Source organism: Triturus cristatus, chromosome 3_2 (genome assembly GCF_964204655.1).
Source record: "Triturus cristatus chromosome 3_2, aTriCri1.1, whole genome shotgun sequence".
NCBI classification, from domain to species: Eukaryota; Metazoa; Chordata; class Amphibia; order Caudata; family Salamandridae; genus Triturus; species Triturus cristatus.
Window position 1 is genome coordinate 452,181,928 of NC_140584.1, and position 19,484 is coordinate 452,201,411.

General features: G+C 43.1%; 1 protein-coding gene across 2 annotated transcripts in view; it reads left to right on the forward strand.

Annotated features, from left to right (window-relative positions):
• USH1C (USH1 protein network component harmonin) overlaps nt 1-19,484 on the forward strand; it is a 739,024-nt gene that overhangs the window by 67,373 nt on the left and 652,167 nt on the right. For both annotated transcript variants that reach the window (XM_085648065.1, XM_085648066.1), the window contains exon 2: nt 1,066-1,133. In XM_085648065.1, coding sequence (XP_085504191.1) covers nt 1,066-1,133 — 68 coding nt within the window. The remainder of the gene's footprint in view (nt 1-1,065; nt 1,134-19,484) is intronic.

Sequence of the window (19,484 nt, forward strand, 5' to 3'; positions counted from 1 at the left end):
ATCCACTCTAGCTAATAATCCACTTTGTCACAAGGATCTACGAAAGATTACAGGTATGTAATAAAATGTTTGCATTTTCCTTTTTTGCAATTGTATTCCACATTGCACTTCGAACGATCATGCTTCCTGCTTTGCAAAAGAAAGTAATAGTGCCGATTTAGTTGCAAAAAAATCTTTCAAAATACATATGCTAGATGCGATTTGTGAACACTAGCTATGCAAAATAAATCCACCAATGCATATCCAGTTGTAGGATTCGCTTCTGTTCTTGGAATAAAATGGAACAAGAGACAAAGTGGTAGGAAGATAATTATATTAAAGTGTACACTGGATTAAGCAGTTCTTATTTGTATTAGTCAATCTTGCAGTTTTTTTTCCTAACTTCTCTTCTGCTTGGACACTAATCATTGTTTATTTGAAGGAAAGCATGGAACTGTTTGTTTAAAGCAGGTAACGTTAAAAGGAAATTGGTTAAAATGTAAATACGTCATCTTCATAAAATATACTGCTAAAACCATTGCTCTAAATCTATGGTTTCCTCTTTTCATAAAAACGAGGAATGTTAAAGATTTTCAGCATATTGTCATTGTTCGGTTGCTAGTGAATAATTAGCAACACTGCCAAAGTGTCGTAACTCGACCCGCCTCTCCGTGAATGCTTGAGTTCTGGAGTGAGGAAAGAAGTAGTAACAGCAAACCAGCTAAATGTCCCCGCTGCCAGAACTCTGCGGTACAGGACTGCACGCGACCAGAGCGGCAGGTCCATAGGCATGAGTGGCAGCCGCAGCACCCGAGTGCCATCTCCGCGCTGAGGATGGGCAACTTTAGTGAGTGCCCGAAACGGTTCCTGAAGGCATTTCTTCACCATCACAGTCCGCATCAGGTAGGGCGCTGCAGGTTCACACCTGGGGCAGGTTCACAATGGAACATGAACTCACCTTCGCTTCTATAGCGCTTGCAAATGCGACTAAAATTGGTTATCTGCCTGCGTTTCATAGGATTGTCTTTCATTGCAGTGATCTGGGAACTGTGCTTAAACATTTGAAAATATGTGTTTTATTTACAGGTTGACTTGCTGATTGACAATGAAGCCGAAAAAGATTATCTATATGACGTGCTGCGAATGTATCATCAGTAAGTGACTGGGTGCCACAATTGTTTACATAAATATGTACATCCTTTGAGAGCATATCAAATGATGTATTTATCGTCTGCGCCATGTGCCCTATGTAATGTACAGTAAAATGTTTTTTGTGAGCGTGCACCTTACTTTCAGAATTTAAAAAATGCTCCCTTTCTCATCATCGTTACACAGCAGAATACCATTAAAAGAGGCTTGCTATATTTTGTGATTTTGATCAATCTCTGATAAGTCAGACAGATGTACTGAACATGGGTTCAATGTTTAAAAGTCACAAGGCTCTCATTTTAACTCGGTGCTGTGCACAGGTCCTCGCCCGCATATATTTAATTTCAAGATCAGTGAACGTGAAACTGGAGTTCTAACCACTTCCAGCCTGCATGTAAAATACAAATAAATTATGTTGACTTGTGAGTGGCTCCAAGTTGTATGTATATATTCTGAAAATGGCAACATAATTGCGTCTATGCCTCACTGAAATATGAAATACATTCGGAATGATTCACAATTGTAGATAATAGGATGCTGGTGCAGTTATATTACTTGTATGACAGACACAAGATTTTATACCCCCGACATTTTCTGATTATTGATTTTCAATAAAAGTGACCTCCTGCCATGCCTAATTTGTGCCGGTGGGCACCAATACTCGTTTTTGGGAACCAGAATAGATTTTTCGTCTCAGGTGTTGACCCACAGCAAGGGACAAAGGTCGAAAAGGTAGAAAGGGGAAGGGACAGAAAGTAGTAAAACAATGTGAAAAAGTAGTAGTAAGAATAATAATTCAAGATTGAGATAAAGTGATAGGAAATACAGGAGGGACCAAGAAAGAGGCTGAGATCAAAGCAAGACCAGGCAGCCTTGGTGGTCGGTAGGTCCGGCATCTGCAATACCAGCATTGGGTTCCTGAGAAAAACTGGGGGTCTCTGTACTTAGCTTAGCTTTTTACACCACTTCCGGTGGGTGATTGACAATGTTCAAAGCAATGTTATGGTAACCTTGAAAATCTAATTTCATGATATATTAGTAGGTGTGTCAATGCATTGAAAGATTCCCAGTCAGCTTTATTGGAGCAGAAATGAAGCCATGCAGTACACTAGGCTAATATGTGTGTGCCATTGTGTAAGAATGTACTTTGGGAAAACAAGTAACAATACCGTGTTTATATTCCCTGACAATGAGCAGGTTTCCATTCCGCCTAAATAGAAACTGTTCTCCTCCACGTCTCAGTGGTGTCACAGTCTAGTTAGGGCAAGCGCTTGGAAGTTTCCACTCTGCCTTTGTGGTGAGCACAGTTTTTCTATGCGTCCGATTCAGATTTCACTGGGTCTCTCTAATTGCTTTTCCGTTCATAAAGCACTGCCCATCGCTGGTGTACCGAGCAAGAACCTATTATTAATTATTTACAACCATTGAGTGAATCTAAAAGGAACATGTATTCCAACACTAACAGGGTATTTAGTCTTAGGTCTTTTTACAGTTCTTCATGTCATGTTTCTTTTAAACGCTGAAAGGTTTTTAGAGAATGGAATGACTGTTTTCATAGCTTGATCTTCCTGCTCCCAATAAAAGAGGTGATAGTGTGAAGATTAGACTTCACAATGTTGGTCCCAAGTTTGAGATGTCATGGCAAGGGATAAAGTAAATTAGATGTTTGTAGTTCTCTTATATCATTGTATTCTGCTGGTTGACTTGTCCATTTGTGAAATTTACATCCAAGAACTTGAAACGCGCTGAATGATCCTTGCTGAAGGAGTTCACTCTAAATATCAGGGACATTCCCAGATGTGGTACCAATATTATCACAATGAAAACGTATGTTATTCGGGTGGATTTAGGATGTTTTGCCCATAAGCGAGTGTGTGTGTGTTTGTGTATACAGCCTTTTGGTGGTAGACAGCCACTTTATTTATGTGCGTCATATTGCAATAGAATCACTTTTCAGGAGTGGTGAAATCTGTCGTAATCGGAATATATATTACAATTCCCCTATTTTTTCTGCACTTTAAAAGTGATGCACTTGTTGTGTGGCTTGCATAGGTAGCCTTCATCATTAATAACCAGGCCAAAGTCCGGATATTCTTTGCAGTGATATCACAGTAGTTGTTACTGGAACTGGCTGTGACATCACCCCAGAGAAGCCTCTCTTCCCTTTTGTTCGGACGACACCCCCCCCCCCCCCCCCCCCCCTCTACAGGACAATGCTTTAAATGGGCCGGTAATGTCCAGTACTGAGTATCAGCACTTTTTTATTTTGAGAGGGAGAGTACCTTCACTTCTCAAGAAAAACGTAATACTTTTAATTAGAGAGTACCATAACTTCTCAGAAACAAGCAGGTACTCTGCTACAGAGTACCTGCACTTCTATTTTTCCAGGGAGGCAGGAGAACATGGGCAGCATTGTACCTACACCAAATGCCTTCTCTCTAGTTGGGTCTCTGCTGACCCACGTTGAGAGGGAAAATGAAGCTGTGCTGATAGTCAGCTCTCATAGAGCTGTTGTCTGAGTGGTGCCAGCTCTTTGCTCTGAGTGAGTGCCAAGGTGGTGGGGGTGGGTGGGAGGATGCCAATCTGCAGAGAGAGGTGTGGGTAAGTGGGTGGTCGGAGGCAGGTGTTTTCTCATATTTTGGAGATGGGCATGGGAGAGTTCTTTTTTAGAGGGTGGTGGGTGGAAGGAGGAGAGATAGGTTTCTTTTTAACTTGAGGCAGGAGGAGGATTGTTGTCAAGAGGGTTGGTAGCAGGAGGCCAGGTTCACTTGTATACATTCTTTGCATGTTAAATATGGTTCCCCATTACTCTTGAGCTGCTGTGTACATTTTGTAAGTAGGAGCATATGCTCTTTGGGGTGACATATAAAACAAAGAATTATACATGCCTAGACTTTGATTAAGGGCGATGTTCTTCACCACAGGGATTATGAATGATTTAATTGACAACTCAAGAGTCTCTCTCCTTGTCTATTTGATGTCACTCAGAACCACTCAGTGAAAAATGATTCTTATTCACTGTTAGCATCTATAATTCAACATATAATATCCCCAGTCAACCCAGTTGCTGCTGTAATAAACATGGAATACCTTTTGAAGAGTATATCTCTAATCCTTTCACGCATGTATTTTATTTGAAAGCAATCATCAGGTAGTGTAACTGTGTGTATGAATTCTACTCGTGTGTCAAAAAGGTAATGCAGAGCTGGTTATCCTAAACAAGGTACAAAAGCATACACTTCACATGAGCAACCATTGGGTACACTGAAAGATTAGTGCCTATGTCACAGGTTTTCCTATCGTTGGTGTTTACTCCTCTGAAAAGAAGAAGGTAGGCCTTATGTAAGAAACACGGTTACTGGCTCAGGGGGGTGAAACCCTACTCTCGCAGGAATCACAATCCTTGTCAGGGTGAACTCACAAGCAAGCCCCCAAATTAACCTGTGCTGAACCTTCTGGTAGCTTGGCACAGAGCAGTCAGAATTAACTTAGAGGCAATGTTTAAGGAATTGTGCAGCACTTCAAACAGTAATAATATGAAAACACAACACAAAAAATCCCATACCAATTTAGAAAAATAGAACACATTTTAATAACTACATCAAGACCCAAATGGCAAAAAAAACAATCAGTAGACCCAGAGATATGCAATTTTAAAGATTTAACTGAAACTAGATCCAAAAAGCACAAAGTGCCATATGTAGTTATCTGGTTGTGCAGGCCTGGGACAAAGTCACAAGTTTAGACCGACCGCGATGGAGTGCGGGCAGGCTACTGGGACCCACTTGGGCTAGCTGAATGTAGAATACTGGTTGTGAAGAGATGCAGAGTGCTGTGTCGAGGATATATTGCATAGAAGAGGCAATGCAGAGTCCAAGCGAGGAGATGCATCACACAGCAGCGTTTCTGGCGATCTACAAAGTGCAATGTCCATGCATGGAAATGCGTTGCACAGCGGTGGTTCTGATTAGATGTGCTGGGCAAGGCGATATCCTTGTGTGGAGATGCATTTGCTCCAGTGGGCTGCGATGGGTGGTGCACAGCAGAGGTGATGCATTGATTCAAAGGATGATGGGTTGAGCAGCATAGGTGAAGCACCAGTTCTGAGGGAGATGAGCACATTCAGACCCACGTCCAAGGGTCCAGGACTGGAGTGACACCACTTGGGAGGCAAAGGACTCAAAGATGGTAGTGTTCAAGTGCTGGGTTCAAGGTTGTTGGAAGCCTGTATGTCCCTAAGGCTCTTGATCAGGATGCCAGCAAACTAGCCCTTGGAGTCCCTCTGGGGTCCTGGTTATAGAGATGCAGGGCCAGTCATTCTCACCCAGGCAAGGAGGGCGCCAAGATGGCAGATCAGTACAGTAGGGCAGCAGTCCTTCAGAGCAGCAGTCCAGTCCAGTGACAGTTCTTTCAGCAGTACAGCAGTCCTTCCTCCTGGCAGAGTCCACGGGTCAAGAATTGTACTAAAGAGTTGATGTCTGAGGTCCAATATTCATAGCTGGTGCCCACTTTTTAGTGGAGGAAGCTTCTAGAGGTTTCCACCCCCCTGAGGTATCAGGCATCCACTTATTCCCTGTCCTGGCCCGGCTTGTCCGGGTTCACAAAAGACTAGTGACAAACCCTTTGTGAGAGTGCCCAGGCAGAGCCTTTGTGATGTACAAGTGTGCCACTAACTCTTGAAACTCCAGTCTAATTTCTTGATTACCCCAAGACCACGTATATGCATTTTTGTCCTTTTTTCTGCCATGCAATCGTTTATGTACTGTTTTGCATTTGTACTATATGTATACACTTGAATGTAGACTGATCGCGCAATTACTAGAACCCCAAAGATGATTGTCTATTAACTGTTGTTGCATTCTAATAATTGACCTAACTAATATCCCCTTGATTTCAATTAATTTTTAGATTTTCTGCTCCCCCTAGACTTAGCAAGTCTCAAAACTGTCTTGCCCAGCGTTCTGGAATCATGCACTGTCCCAGTACTCAACATTCGAGCACATCCTTGCATGTTGCCTTTCCCAATTTCTATCGCTTGATTACAGGCATCTCATGAGCCTACTCTCGATGCTGGGCCCTCGCGCGTCCCAACTCGCGCAGCTGCAGACGCTTCACGTAACCATTAGCAACCCTGTTCCTTAAATACCCTCCCCCTCCCACCACATCGCCAGTCGCTGCGCGTACCTGCACGCATCCAGGGCCCGCTCCACCCCCCGTGAGACCCCCATTGACTGAACCGTGTGCCGCCTGTAATGAGTAAGTACTTCGGCGATTACCTTATTCACCCTCCCCTCTCTCGCGGCCTTAATATCCGCCTGACGGTAATCTCTTACTCCCCCTCCATTACAGATTAATTTCCCGGCACCGGATCCCCGCCTCCATACATTGAGCAGGTTGAACTAAGTCCTTTACTTCAGTAAGTGTCTTCCCCTTATTCTGGCACTACCCCGTACTCTCGTGTATCTACACCGGACCACGTCGTGTTAACTGTAATTCCGTTTTCCCCAGGCAACTGGTCTCTTCCGATACATTCACTGAATTTTTCGGCACCGGAACCCCGCCTCCATACATTGAGAAGGTTGGACTAAGTTTGTAACTTCAGTAAGTGTCTTCCCTTATCCTGGCACAACCCCGTATTCTCGCTTAAATCCACACCGTACTATGTCCTGTTAACCGAAAATCACTCCGTTTCCCCAGGCGTTTGGTTCCCATCGAGACTTTCACTGCTGTGACGAGCACACCGTTGCATCTTCCTTAACTGACGACAACCCCATTACTTAACCTTACATATGCTCAGTAAGTGATCCATTCTATTCGCGCGCCCTGACGCCCCCTCCTTTCCTTGCTAGCACTTCTAATAATTACCTCGCCCTTGTGAGCCCAGAGTCTCTTGAAAATAACTTTGCAATTGCTTAAATGCTTCCATTTTTCTGGGCAGTAGACTGCTCAGGTCCGTCACCATGATTTATTCTCCCAGGTTATCAATTATCACCTAAATGAATCTGCATCACTATTTGGAGAACACTGTGTACCTTACATTTACTTGATTGTGATGCTATTTACAGTTCGGGGACTTATTTATGAGTTATTTATACTTGTTTATTTTTGCATTTTCCACATTTAGAGTTCATATGCTCACATTTGTCCTGAAGATGAACTCAAATAATTGAGTTCGAAACGTCGTCGACCTTACGCAACTTGAACCTTTTTTGTACTGATTTAACCAAAAGAAAAAATGGTTCTCTATTGTTGCCAATGCGATGTTCCTTTTTAAAGAGTCCACCCTCACCTGCATGTCACGCTTTTTTGTCACTAAATATGTGAGCACTTGAATTCAACCTATGTACAATAAATAAGTGTCATATATTGACCTTTCCTGTCCCCTGTTTCTCTATATTAAGTATTACTCTCCCGTATGAGTCTTTGAACCTATACCAAATCATCCGCCCTCCTAAGGGTTTCTCGTTGCACTGGACCTTCTTAGGCCATTCCGAACCATTGTTTTCTTCCACATTGTATCACCCCAGGTTCACACAAGGGGTACCCTTGTCCTTTAAAAACACTTGCACGAGCAGTGGCTTCACTGCAAGGGTTCCACTTTTTAGTGGCTATATTAAGATATACTATAAAGAAATTATTCTACTCATCTATTTGATCTATGTACATCGACCTAACTCATAGGCCAGCCAGAAGCCCTACCTCATATAAACACTCGCTATTAGACTATGTCTACATCCACTATCCCAACTTATACCGAGGAATATATAGCGAGATTGATTAATGGTCCTTCACTTTTCCATACACCGATACCAGCTAACAATACTCCCTCTAATGTGGCAAGTGAGAAACTGACTAGTCTAGAAAGATTAAAAAAGAAACACATACGTACTGAGTTACACGCTCGTATGCTTACGGAATATCTGAAAGCCGACATCATCCCGGTAGGCTTGCAAGTACGTAATATCCCTGCAATTTTCCTACAAGACCCAAAATTTAAGAACGGTTTCGCCCACATTGGCACTACGTGTTCCCGCCACTGGATGGTGCTAGGTATTGACACTGCATTAGAACACAGTAGAAAAGAACTACTAGAAATCCGAGAACTAGAAAAGGCAATCTTAGAATTAGATAGCCTAGCAGATGCCAAATCAGCCCTAGAAAAATTAGAACGAACGATTGTTGACTTCCAAAACTTTGAACACCATAAAAAGTCAACCAAAGTGACAAAAGACATAAGGAATTACAATAAAGAACAAACCTACCCCTACCTCAGAGAAGACTTCTTTACACAAAACAACCAAGATCAACAGAGGTATCCAACAGGCACTTGGGGTAGATTCAGAAACAGGCAGCCGGTCACGTTCTCCACCTCCTCTCTAGAATCCGACAACTCTGACCCCGGGGAAGGCACTAGCTCCTCGACATACAATCCCAATTTTTTAGAGAGAGGCCAAACATTCACAGGGGAGAGACCAAGAGGCAGAGGGAGAGGCAGAGGGAGACCCAGGTACAACCTCCCCCCAGGGGAACGACAAACACGCAGGAAATTCTACCAATGGGGGTACCAATACTAACCCCTCCCCCCTCACCTCCCTCATCCAACATGGACCAAATGCCTATTTTTAACTTATCCAAACATCAACTGGCCTCAACTGACATTGCCCTACTTAGTAGAGGTCTGTCTTTTGTCATCACGGAAAAACCAAACTGGTTTGACATCCACACCGAAATTCTTCAATTTTTTAGGAAAGTAAGACTTAATGTATTCTTTCAAGATAAAGAGACAATCACTAAAACTGACATCACAGGACTGCGACCCAAATCCACATTCAATCCGCCTAGTGGTTCGATGCCCCCGGAAGTTATTGCCTTTGAACATCTTGTACTTAAAGATTTCAACAACATAAAAACCAACTACAGGTTCACTCCCTTTAATGTTAGCCTGGAAGAAAGACAGAGCCTCAACGCTCTAAAAAACCTGGACGATGTGGTCATAAAACCCTGTGACAAGGGAGGCGGTATCGTCCTACAGGACAAAACCGCCTACGACAATGAAATTCAACGCCAACTCAAGAACACGTCACACTATGAACGCCTTATGCGCAACCCCCTTCAAGACATCAGTGATCTCATCCTCACGGTTACCAAAACGGCTCTAGAAGAAGGCTACATCAGCAAACACAAATTTTCCTTTCTAAATAACAAAAACCCTAGGACTCCAGTCCTATATACTCTTCCCAAGATCCATAAGAATCTGGAAACTCCACCTGGCAGACCCATCCTTTCTGGGTGCGGATCAATTCTAGAACCCCTAGGGAGCTACATTGACTTTTTTATAAAGAATATGGGACAAGACACCACCACATACGTTAAGGACACCACTCACTTTATCAATCTCATTGAATCCCAGCCCTTTGACCCCCAAACTGAACTCCTTGTCACTCTGGACATCGAGTCACTATACACCAATATTCCTCAAGACAAAGGCATAGAAGTTATCAAAAAACATCTCAATCTACGCCCAGCACCACATCAGGTCCCAACAGAATTTATCATCTCACTCCTTGAAATAGCACTTACCAGAAACTATTTTATGTTTAAAGACCGGTACTACAGGCAATGCAAAGGCACTTCGATGGGGGCCATTTTTGCCCCCAATTTTGCCATACTCTTTGTTGACGACATTGAAAACAAGTTCATCCTCAATAACAACGACCCCTTCTTTAACAAAATTTGTGTTTGGCGCAGATACATAGATGACGTATTCATGATTTGGTCTGGCACTGAAACCGAACTCCAACTATTCAGTGCTTGGCTCAATAACATCCAGCCGGATCTAAAATTCACCTACAATTTTGACAACAACAAAATTGACTACTTAGATGTCACGGTCAAGAACTCCGAGGGCGAACTCTAGAAAACCAACAGAGCGTAACACCCTTTTACAATACGATAGCTGTCATCCTAGGGCTCTGAGAGATGGCCTACCCTACGGACAATTTCTCAGAATTCGTAGAAACTGCAGGTTCAAAGAGGATTTCTTCCAGGAGGCTGAAATCCTGTGCAAGAAACTCACCAACCGGGGCTACCCTAGACGTCTAGTAAAGCGCTCAATGAAACGAGCATGGTATTCACACCGTGAATTCCTGCTGCAACCCAAAGAAAAGGCAGCCCTCAACAAGATCACATGCGTCACTACCTTTTGCCCAGTCAGCAACAAACTTACCAAAATGATAAAGAAACATTGGTCAGTACTAGGTCCTTTGGAACTTAATACAGGCACCCCACTCTTTGCCTTCAAAAGAGGACGTAATATTAAGGACCACCTAGTTAGAGCTCAAAAACCAACGCACAAGGACAATACTCTACATTCTTTCCTTGGCCTCCCTCCTCTACAAGGCCACTATAAATGTAACAACTGTATGTCGTGTGATTCCACCTGTAACACCCAGTCTTTTGAATATAATGGCACTAAACACACTTTACAATTTTTCTCTAATTGCAATTCACAAAATGTGGTCTACTGTATTAAATGTCCCTGCCAACTGCTTTATATCGGACAAACCACGCAAAAAATCAAGACCAGGATCTCTCAACATAGGAGCAGGATCCGTTGCAAAATACAAACGGCACCACTGGTGGAACATTTTTTGGCCAAAGGACACTCTGAAACTGATGTCACATGGCAAGTGATTGACAGTCTACACCACAACCACAGAGGAGGAAATCAACAACAAATCCTTAACCGCATGGAATGCAAATGGATCTTTAAATGCCGCTCTATCGAACATGGACTTAACACTCTGGACTAATACAGAACCATTCTGTAACCTCCTCCCGTGGCCCCATGTGCCACTAACTCTTGAAACTCCAGTCTAATTTCTTGATTACCCCAAGGCCACGTATATGCATTTTTGTCCTTTTTTCTGCCATGCAATCATTTATGTACTGTTTTGCATTTGTACTATATGTATACACTTGAATGTAGACTGATCGCGCAGTTACTAGAACCCCAAAGATGATTGTCTATTAACTGTTGTTGCATTCTAATAATTGACCTAACTAATATCCCCTTGATTTCAATTAATTTTTAGATTTTCTGCTCCCCCTAGACTTAGCAAGTCTCAAAACTGTCTTGCCCAGCGTTCTGGAATCATGCACTGTCCCAGTACTCAACATTCGAGCACATCCTTGCATGTTGCCTTTCCCAATTTCTATCGCTTGATTACAGGCATCTCATGAGCCTACTCTCGATGCTGGGCCCTCGCGCGTCCCAACTCGCGCAGCTGCAGACGCTTCACGTAACCATTAGCAACCCTGTTCCTTAAATACCCTCCCCCTCCCACCACACCGCCAGTCGCTGCGCGTACCTGCACGCATCCAGGACCCGCTCCACCCCCCGTGAGACCCCCATTGACTGAACCGTGTGCCGCCTGTAATGAGTAAGTACTTTGGCGATTACCTTATTCACCCTCCCCTCTCTCGCGGCCTTAATATCCGCCTGACGGTAATCTCTTACTCCCCCTCCATTACAGATTAATTTCCCGGCACCGGATCCCCGCCTCCATACATTGAGCAGGTTGAACTAAGTCCTTTACTTCAGTAAGTGTCTTCCCCTTATTCTGGCACTACCCCGTACTCTCGTGTATCTACACCGGACCACGTCGTGTTAACTGTAATTCCATTTTCCCCAGGCAACTGGTCTCTTCCGATACATTCACTGAATTGTTCGGCACCGGAACCCCGCCTCCATACATTGAGAAGGTTGGACTAAGTTTGTAACTTCAGTAAGTGTCTTCCCTTATCCTGGCACAACCCCGTATTCTCGCTTAAATCCACACCGTACTATGTCCTGTTAACCGAAAATCACTCCGTTTCCCCAGGCGTTTGGTTCCCATCGAGACTTTCACTGCTGTGACGAGCACACCGTTGCATCTTCCTTAACTGACGACAACCCCATTACTTAACCTTACATATGCTCAGTAAGTGATCCAGTCTATTCGCGTGCCCTGACGCCCCCTCCTTTCCTTGCTAGCACTTCTAATAATTACCTCGCCCTTGTGAGCCCCGAGTCTCTTGAAAATAACTTTGCAATTGCTTAAATGCTTCCATTTTTCTGGGCAGTAGACTGCTCAGGTCCGTCACCATGATTTATTCTCCCAGGTTATCAATTATCACCTAAATGAATCTGCATCACTATTTGGAGAACACTGTGTACCTTACATTTACTTGATTGTGATGCTATTTACAGTTCGGGGACTTATTTATGAGTTATTTATACTTGTTTATTTTTGCATTTTCCACATTTAGAGTTCATATGCTCACATTTGTCCTGAAGATGAACTCAAATAATTGAGTTCGAAACGTCGTCGACCTTACGCAACTTGAACCTTTTTTGTACTGATTTAACCAAAAGAAAAAATGGTTCTCTATTGTTGCCAATGCGATGTTCCTTTTTAAAGAGTCCACCCTCACGTGCATGTCACGCTTTTTTGTCACTAAATATGTGAGCACTTGAATTCAACCTATGTACAATAAATAAGTGTCATATATTGACCTTTCCTGTCCCCTGTTTCTCTATATTAAGTATTACTCTCCCGTATGAGTCTTTGAACCTATACCAAATCATCCGCCCTCCTAAGGGTTTCTCGTTGCACTGGACCTTCTTAGGCCATTCCGAACCATTGTTTTCTTCCACAGTGCAAGTGTGGTAGGTCACAGCTCCTCCCCATTTTTAACTTAGAGTGGCCCATCCTGCCAATACCTAGCTTCCCTACATCGTACTGTCTGGGACCAATACACAAAGACCAACACCTAATCATGTGATCCAGGATCAGGATGCAGACACCAAATGGTTAGACAAGAAAAGGCAATTTTCTAAAAGGGGCATTTTCAGAAAAGTGATACAAAAATCCAACTGTACTATTAAATAGAACTTTTCATTACAGTTCTTTAGACACTAAAATTGGCCTATGACCTGCTCCTAATTGGAAGTTACTGCTTATTAAATGTAATAACGTTACTCCAATGCTATCCCATGGGAGAGACAGAACTTGCAGTATTGAAAAACAAATGTAAGAGTTTTTTTTAAAAATCAGCACATGCAAAGCTTAAAAGTACTTGTTCTAATATTTAAATACACAGCAACCTGCCCTCTGGGCTGTTCAGTACTGACCATAGGGGTAACTTATGTGTTTTAAAAAAGAAGGTTTGGGCCTGGCAAAAGTTTTATTTCGCCAGGTTGACGTGGCAGTTTAAAAACTCATCACACAGGCTGCAATGGCAAGCCTGGTACATGTTTAAATGGCTACTCTGGTGTACAACTGGTAAACTTGGTTCTAAAGCCACATTCTTCATCACACAAATAATGAAGAGACCTTTCCCTGGTGAATATTTCAGCTGTTCCTGTTCCTGATGGTATTGATCGGGACGGGGTATTGTATGATGTGTATGGCCCTACAGAAATTTTATTATCATTAAATGACATCATGATACCTAGTACTATCTCTGATGATTGGGATATTGATAATAAAATGCTAGATGATCTAGGGCATTCTACTGTTTTTTCGTAGGATGAACTGTACAAATGCACATCTAATGATGATGAAATGTTCTGTTTTCAACATTATGGTCATTATTTTTTGCATAAAGGAAGTACTCCACATGCTGTTTTTAATTACACAAAATAGGAACATTGCCCTCCACCACCATGGGGTAGTTCAAAAACATTTGTGTAGAAGGTTGTTTATTTTCCTGGTTATGAATCATTAGATCAGGTGTCTTATTATTATAAGCTTGCACCATCACCTGCACAGAAAAATATGCTTACAAACACCAGGCTGATTTATTTTGCTTTCTTTTTCCCAGTTGTCCACACAAGGGTTTAAGTTTTAGAGGGGCACTATTATTGTCAAATCAATTTGAGGGATGAAGGATTGGCAAGTTCAGGGGAACAAGGTGTTGTTTAGAGCATGTCTTATACTACAACAGATGATTTTCCCGAACAAAACTGTGCAACAAACATCATGTCTTGGTTTAGCTAAGGCAAAGGGTTTGAACACACCACACATTTTCACATTCGCATGTTTTGAAAACTGGCATCAGTTTACAAAATACAAGGTGGAAACATTAGACACCATGCTATGCAATGGCACATACAATTCATCAGACACCGATTGGAGGGGATAGTTAGTTTGCCTGTTAGATACTAACGATTGTCAAGCAAGGTTACTGGGTAACACATAGGGCTTTACGATCAGCAGGCCTGGCCTGCGTTATGTTCAGAAAGAACACTTGGGGGGAGATTTACAAAAAAGTCACGCAGCGCATCCCCCTACGAGGCTGCACTGCGTTGCGTGACAGGGCGGGAACACGAGAGCTCCATATCTTCAAAGATATGGTAATCTCCTCCCCTTTCCCTTGCGCCGGCTCTAATTACAGCTGCTGTGCACCATGCACAAACCTTAGCGCCGAAGCACTAGGGTGTGTGCAGGAGTCCAGCATAGGTTTTGTACAGGCAGGGTACCCTGCCTGTACAAAATACTATGATCGACACAAGGGAAAGCTTTTCCCACTTTGTATGCGTGCTGCCCAGCACAGCACACATGCAAAGTCAGAAAAGGAAGGAGAAATGTAAGCATTTCTCCTTCCTTGCGCCTAGTTGAAAAGGGCACAGTTTTTCACGCTAAATCCAATCTACTGTTTTTAGTAAATTGGGAATGCATGAGAAACCTTGGGTGGTTGCATGGGACCGCCTATGCACCACCCTTGGTGCGCCCCCATGGTTCAAAGAAACGCAAAGCAGCACAAAGCGTTTCTTCGCATTACTTTTACGTTATTTCTAGCGCTAAACAAGTTTAGCACTGGGAAGTAAATTACAAAAAACGATTTTGCGTCATTTTGCATTACTTTTGTGATGCAAACACGGCGCAAAAGCTTAGTAAATCCCCCCCTCGAAGTGGTAACAACTTACAGTGTTGGGAAGTTGTGCCTTGATTGGTTAATAATCTCAGCATTTTCCCATTTGAAACAACACTTGTTCCTTCTTTCTGATGACTGGAACTATGGGACTTCTTGCTAGGTCCTTGAAAACCATGTAAAAAACGCTTATTGAATGCAATATACAATGAATATGAAAAGTTTCTTAGCAGGAAGCTGCTGAAAGACTGCGCAGGATTGACAGGGCTAATCCAGAAAAGGCACTAACAGTAGTTTACAATGGCATGACAACTTTGTCCTCTAGAATGTATACTTGGGTAACATAGTGTCGTCGGCAATAGTCATTATACAATATGACATGTCCGTGTTACAACATGGGCAGTCGCAACTTAGATAGATTCCTGCTATTGAGTTGGACACTTCAGACACTCTGTTCTGGTTGTGTACCATGGTGAAATATTTATGCCACCAGCCCAGTGGTTAATTTATAAAAGAATAAATGCTGAGGTTCTCGTCAGGAAGCAGCTTGTGCTAGCCCATTTCTCCTGTTAGCGACGCCTAAAACAGAACCAACTACTAACAATGAAAGTGTGGAAAGGATGTGGCGTTATGGCCAGGGCTGCTGACTTTGCAGCTGGGAAACCAGGTTTTGAGTCTCGGCGTTGGCTCAACATTCTGTGATTCTGGGCAAATCACTTAGTCTCCCCATGTCTACCATAAATTATTGTGTCCTTAAAAGGTGCTCATAAAAAGCACTGGTGTTGATGATTAAGTGCGGGTGCTGAGCACCGGAAACCACCGGCTCAAATTAAGCACTTCACAAGCCTGTTTTCACCATACCAACTTACAAAACAACAAATACTCATGGCATGTAAAGATGAGACATACGCTATGTTACACACAGAGAAATTAGAGAAGCTACCTTTCACTGCTGCTGAGACTCCTTTGGCGGATTGGATAATCGACGGGTTCATTACTCTGCCGATTTCGACATTTTATTTCCAGGACTGCTTAGAACACCACCAAGGGGGCAGATGTGAAGCTTAGGAGATTGGTATGTACATGAGTAGTGGGAATTGCCTTTTAAATTCTGGTGTCGGAATAAGGAAAATGACCTTTTTCTCAGCGGTTCCTACTTCGAGAATGTTTTATAATGGTTGTTTGGTGTGAAAGGAAGTTTCGCTCCACGGAGCTTTTACCCCATCCATAGCAAACATACCTTGCTACTTAAAAGGTTGCCCAGCGACCATGATTTGGCTGGTGTCATATTACTCTTGAATGGGAGTTATTTGGTATTGAACAATCAAGGTTGTTGCGGTATGAGACTGGGCATAGTCTATCTTGTCACGGTTTCTTCTGTGGTCACTTATTGTAAACAAGTATTGTTTCTACCTGCCCGGGCAGTTAGGGAGGCGACGCAATTGTTTTCGAATGTGCACTTTGATGCCCAGAGCAGACTGAAAGCCTTACTGTTTCAGAACAATGTGGCCTTAATATCTGCCAAGGAAACGTTTGATCTTCAAGTTGTAAGGTCCTCTTCATAGATACATTCTCTACTCTGCAATATTTTACCACAACATTTTGGAGAATCGGTGCACTGCATTAAATAACATCTCTCATACTGCAGGGGTAGCACACTCTTTTAAAAGCTTAGGCTCTAGTTTGGTTAGTACCTTCCAGATAGTCTTCGGAGTCATTCCATCATTCATTCACCCTGCGCTCAGAAGTGTCTCTGGAGGTCTTCCTCTGGTCCTGTTTCTGATTGTCTGGACTATGATTTTATTTTTTTGGCTCCGCATAAATGTCCCATCTCGAGATTAAAAGGAACTGGCACTACCCCATGTGCTCCTGTGCAGTGAATGCATGGTACAATGTTTCAGCACTCCTTTCCTTCAGGAATTAAATGAGCATTGGTTTTCAGCCTGTGTCGCTACACTGCATGCAACCTGTATTCCGCTGTCTGCTGTGCACTTTCGAGTGTGCCTTGGACTTGTGCCTAGGAACGCAATCGGTTCAGGCTCTGGACATGGATGTACTTGTGGACCCCGTATAGGCCCATTTTTTATCATTGTCCTTTGTGTTTACCATTGCTTCTGAATGCATTCTATGAGTTTTCTTGGGCTGCTTCTGCTCCTGGTGAGTTGGATCTTGACTCTGGTGTTGTGGATTTTTTATTGGCTGTGGTCACTGCTTCAGTGGCTGCTGTGGGGGTAGGATGAGAACATGTTTGCTCCATAAACCTGCTCCAAGGTCTTTCTCTGAAATCATCATTTGCCATTGCTGGGAGCAGAAATGTTTCATCTACCTCTTGGAGCACATCACAAATTGGCTGTTCCCATTGGTGAGAACTTTTTTGATTCAGGCTATTTTTAACATTCTAAATTCCTTTTAAATTTGATTTTACTCAGTTTTATTGTCTCAATAATGGCTTTCTGTATGCTTTGGTTTTCAAACTGTATGATTGCTTTATTAATAATTTTAGCACCTTTTATATGTAAATATGCTATAGCATTGCTTTGGACAGCTTTCTTATTATTAGATAGCTTTAGTCATGCCCGAGGAGTGGGTGTCATGTGGCTAAGTTATACCCATGAAGAAACACTGCCATTTTACATGTACATGTTTCTTAAGTTACGTTGTTCTTTACACAATGACTTTTGACACATATTTGCTTGTGTGACAGTGCAGGATTAGTTCCTCTGAAACCGCATTGCTTACAATTCCAGTTCGTAATTACTTAACACCTTGAACATTTAGTACAAAGCCTGAACACACTTTTTTCAAATGTTCTTTGTTATTCGTCCAAGAGGCTACATGGCTATCAATAAGACAATAAGCAATGTCGGCCCGGCGGAAGCCTTGACACAGAAGCATGGATGATGTTATTATAAATACACACACATTTCCGTGCTCAAATTAGAGGACCACTCTGCTGTCATTTCGAGGTTGTCGCAGTGTTGGAGTCTCAGCCCAGCTAATTCCTGTTTACCCTCTGTGAGGAGGGACGACCAACTTGTGACCAAGATGGCGACCTACATACTTTGCCTTCCGGTAATGGGGGCTTAGATTATCCAGTAGGGGATTCTTGGCAGAATACCCACCCTAGGCAACTAGATTATGGAGAGCATAGAAGGAGCACACTATACCCAGTACATATATGCCAGCAAATATACACTGTTTTAGCACTATGGTGGAATCGTTTATCCTTTTCACTGTTCATATATTGCCTGTAACTTTTATGTGCTTCTGTCTATTAATCATTGCTGCACATATATTTTATACATGAATCACAAAGGATCAATAAATATTGAAACGCCCCTTTGTGTATTTTTTGTGTGTACCTTTCTGAGTGAGCACGAGTGACTGAGCGAAAAGGTTCTAGATCTGTTACCATGATTCCTTGGGGAGTCAGGGTTGTCATGTTCTGAGATTGCCCAAACCATTTGTTACCTTACTAGGTTTAGAGGTACATATGGTGGCACTGGGAGCTAGCAGGTCTATAGGCCAACATTTCCTGAGGGGGTGCATGGAATCAGTCTGGCACCATTCCAACGTTTATGTTGTCTAACAAATAAACAGTTCCTATTGAGCAAGTGGAAACCATACTACAAGACTAGTTTCTACTCTTCCAACCAGATGTGAAGTGATTTAGCATATCAAGTCCAAGGACTTCAAAGCCTCTTCTGCCTTTGATATGCAAAAATGGCTTCCCCCCACACCTGGGGAACACCACCCCCTGCCCTTGGGGCCATTTGGCACTAGAGCAGGCGAGAAATTAGATAGTCAGTTGCAATTTGAGGCTAAGCACACCCCTAAGGTGGGCCACCTGAAGTGGACAGCCAAGTCAGGGATTCACCATTTTGAATATGGTGAAACTAGGAACTCTGGGTCAAGACTATACCCACTCTCCAAAGGAAGTGGTCATATAGGGGGGTGTAGTCGCCCCAAGGGTAAGTATACCATTGGCTACTACCCTACACTCCCCTAAATGCCAGTGGTGGCTCGCATAGGACGTGCTGCGAGGTGGTGGGGCGGGGGAGAGGTAGAGTGGGGGGGTACTAAACTCGGACATAGGACGGAACGGAGGAAAGTAATTATTACGTTCCTCCATTCCGTCGTATGTCCGAGTTTACTACCCCCACACCCTGCCCCTACTCTGCCCCGCCTCACCGCCCGCAGCACGCCCTATGCGAGTCGCCATTGCTAAATGCCCCTAAATGCAGTATTTAGGGGTCCCCCAGGAACTTGAAACTCAGATTCATCTACCTGGGAACTGAAAAAAGACTAAGGAGAGCCGACATCACAAGAACTGTGGACCATCTCCGAAACTGTCTCTAAACTCTGCCTGGCTGCTGCTTTCCCAAGCTGCTGCTGTCCCAACAAATCTGAAGACCCTACTCGTCCAAAAGCTGTGCATC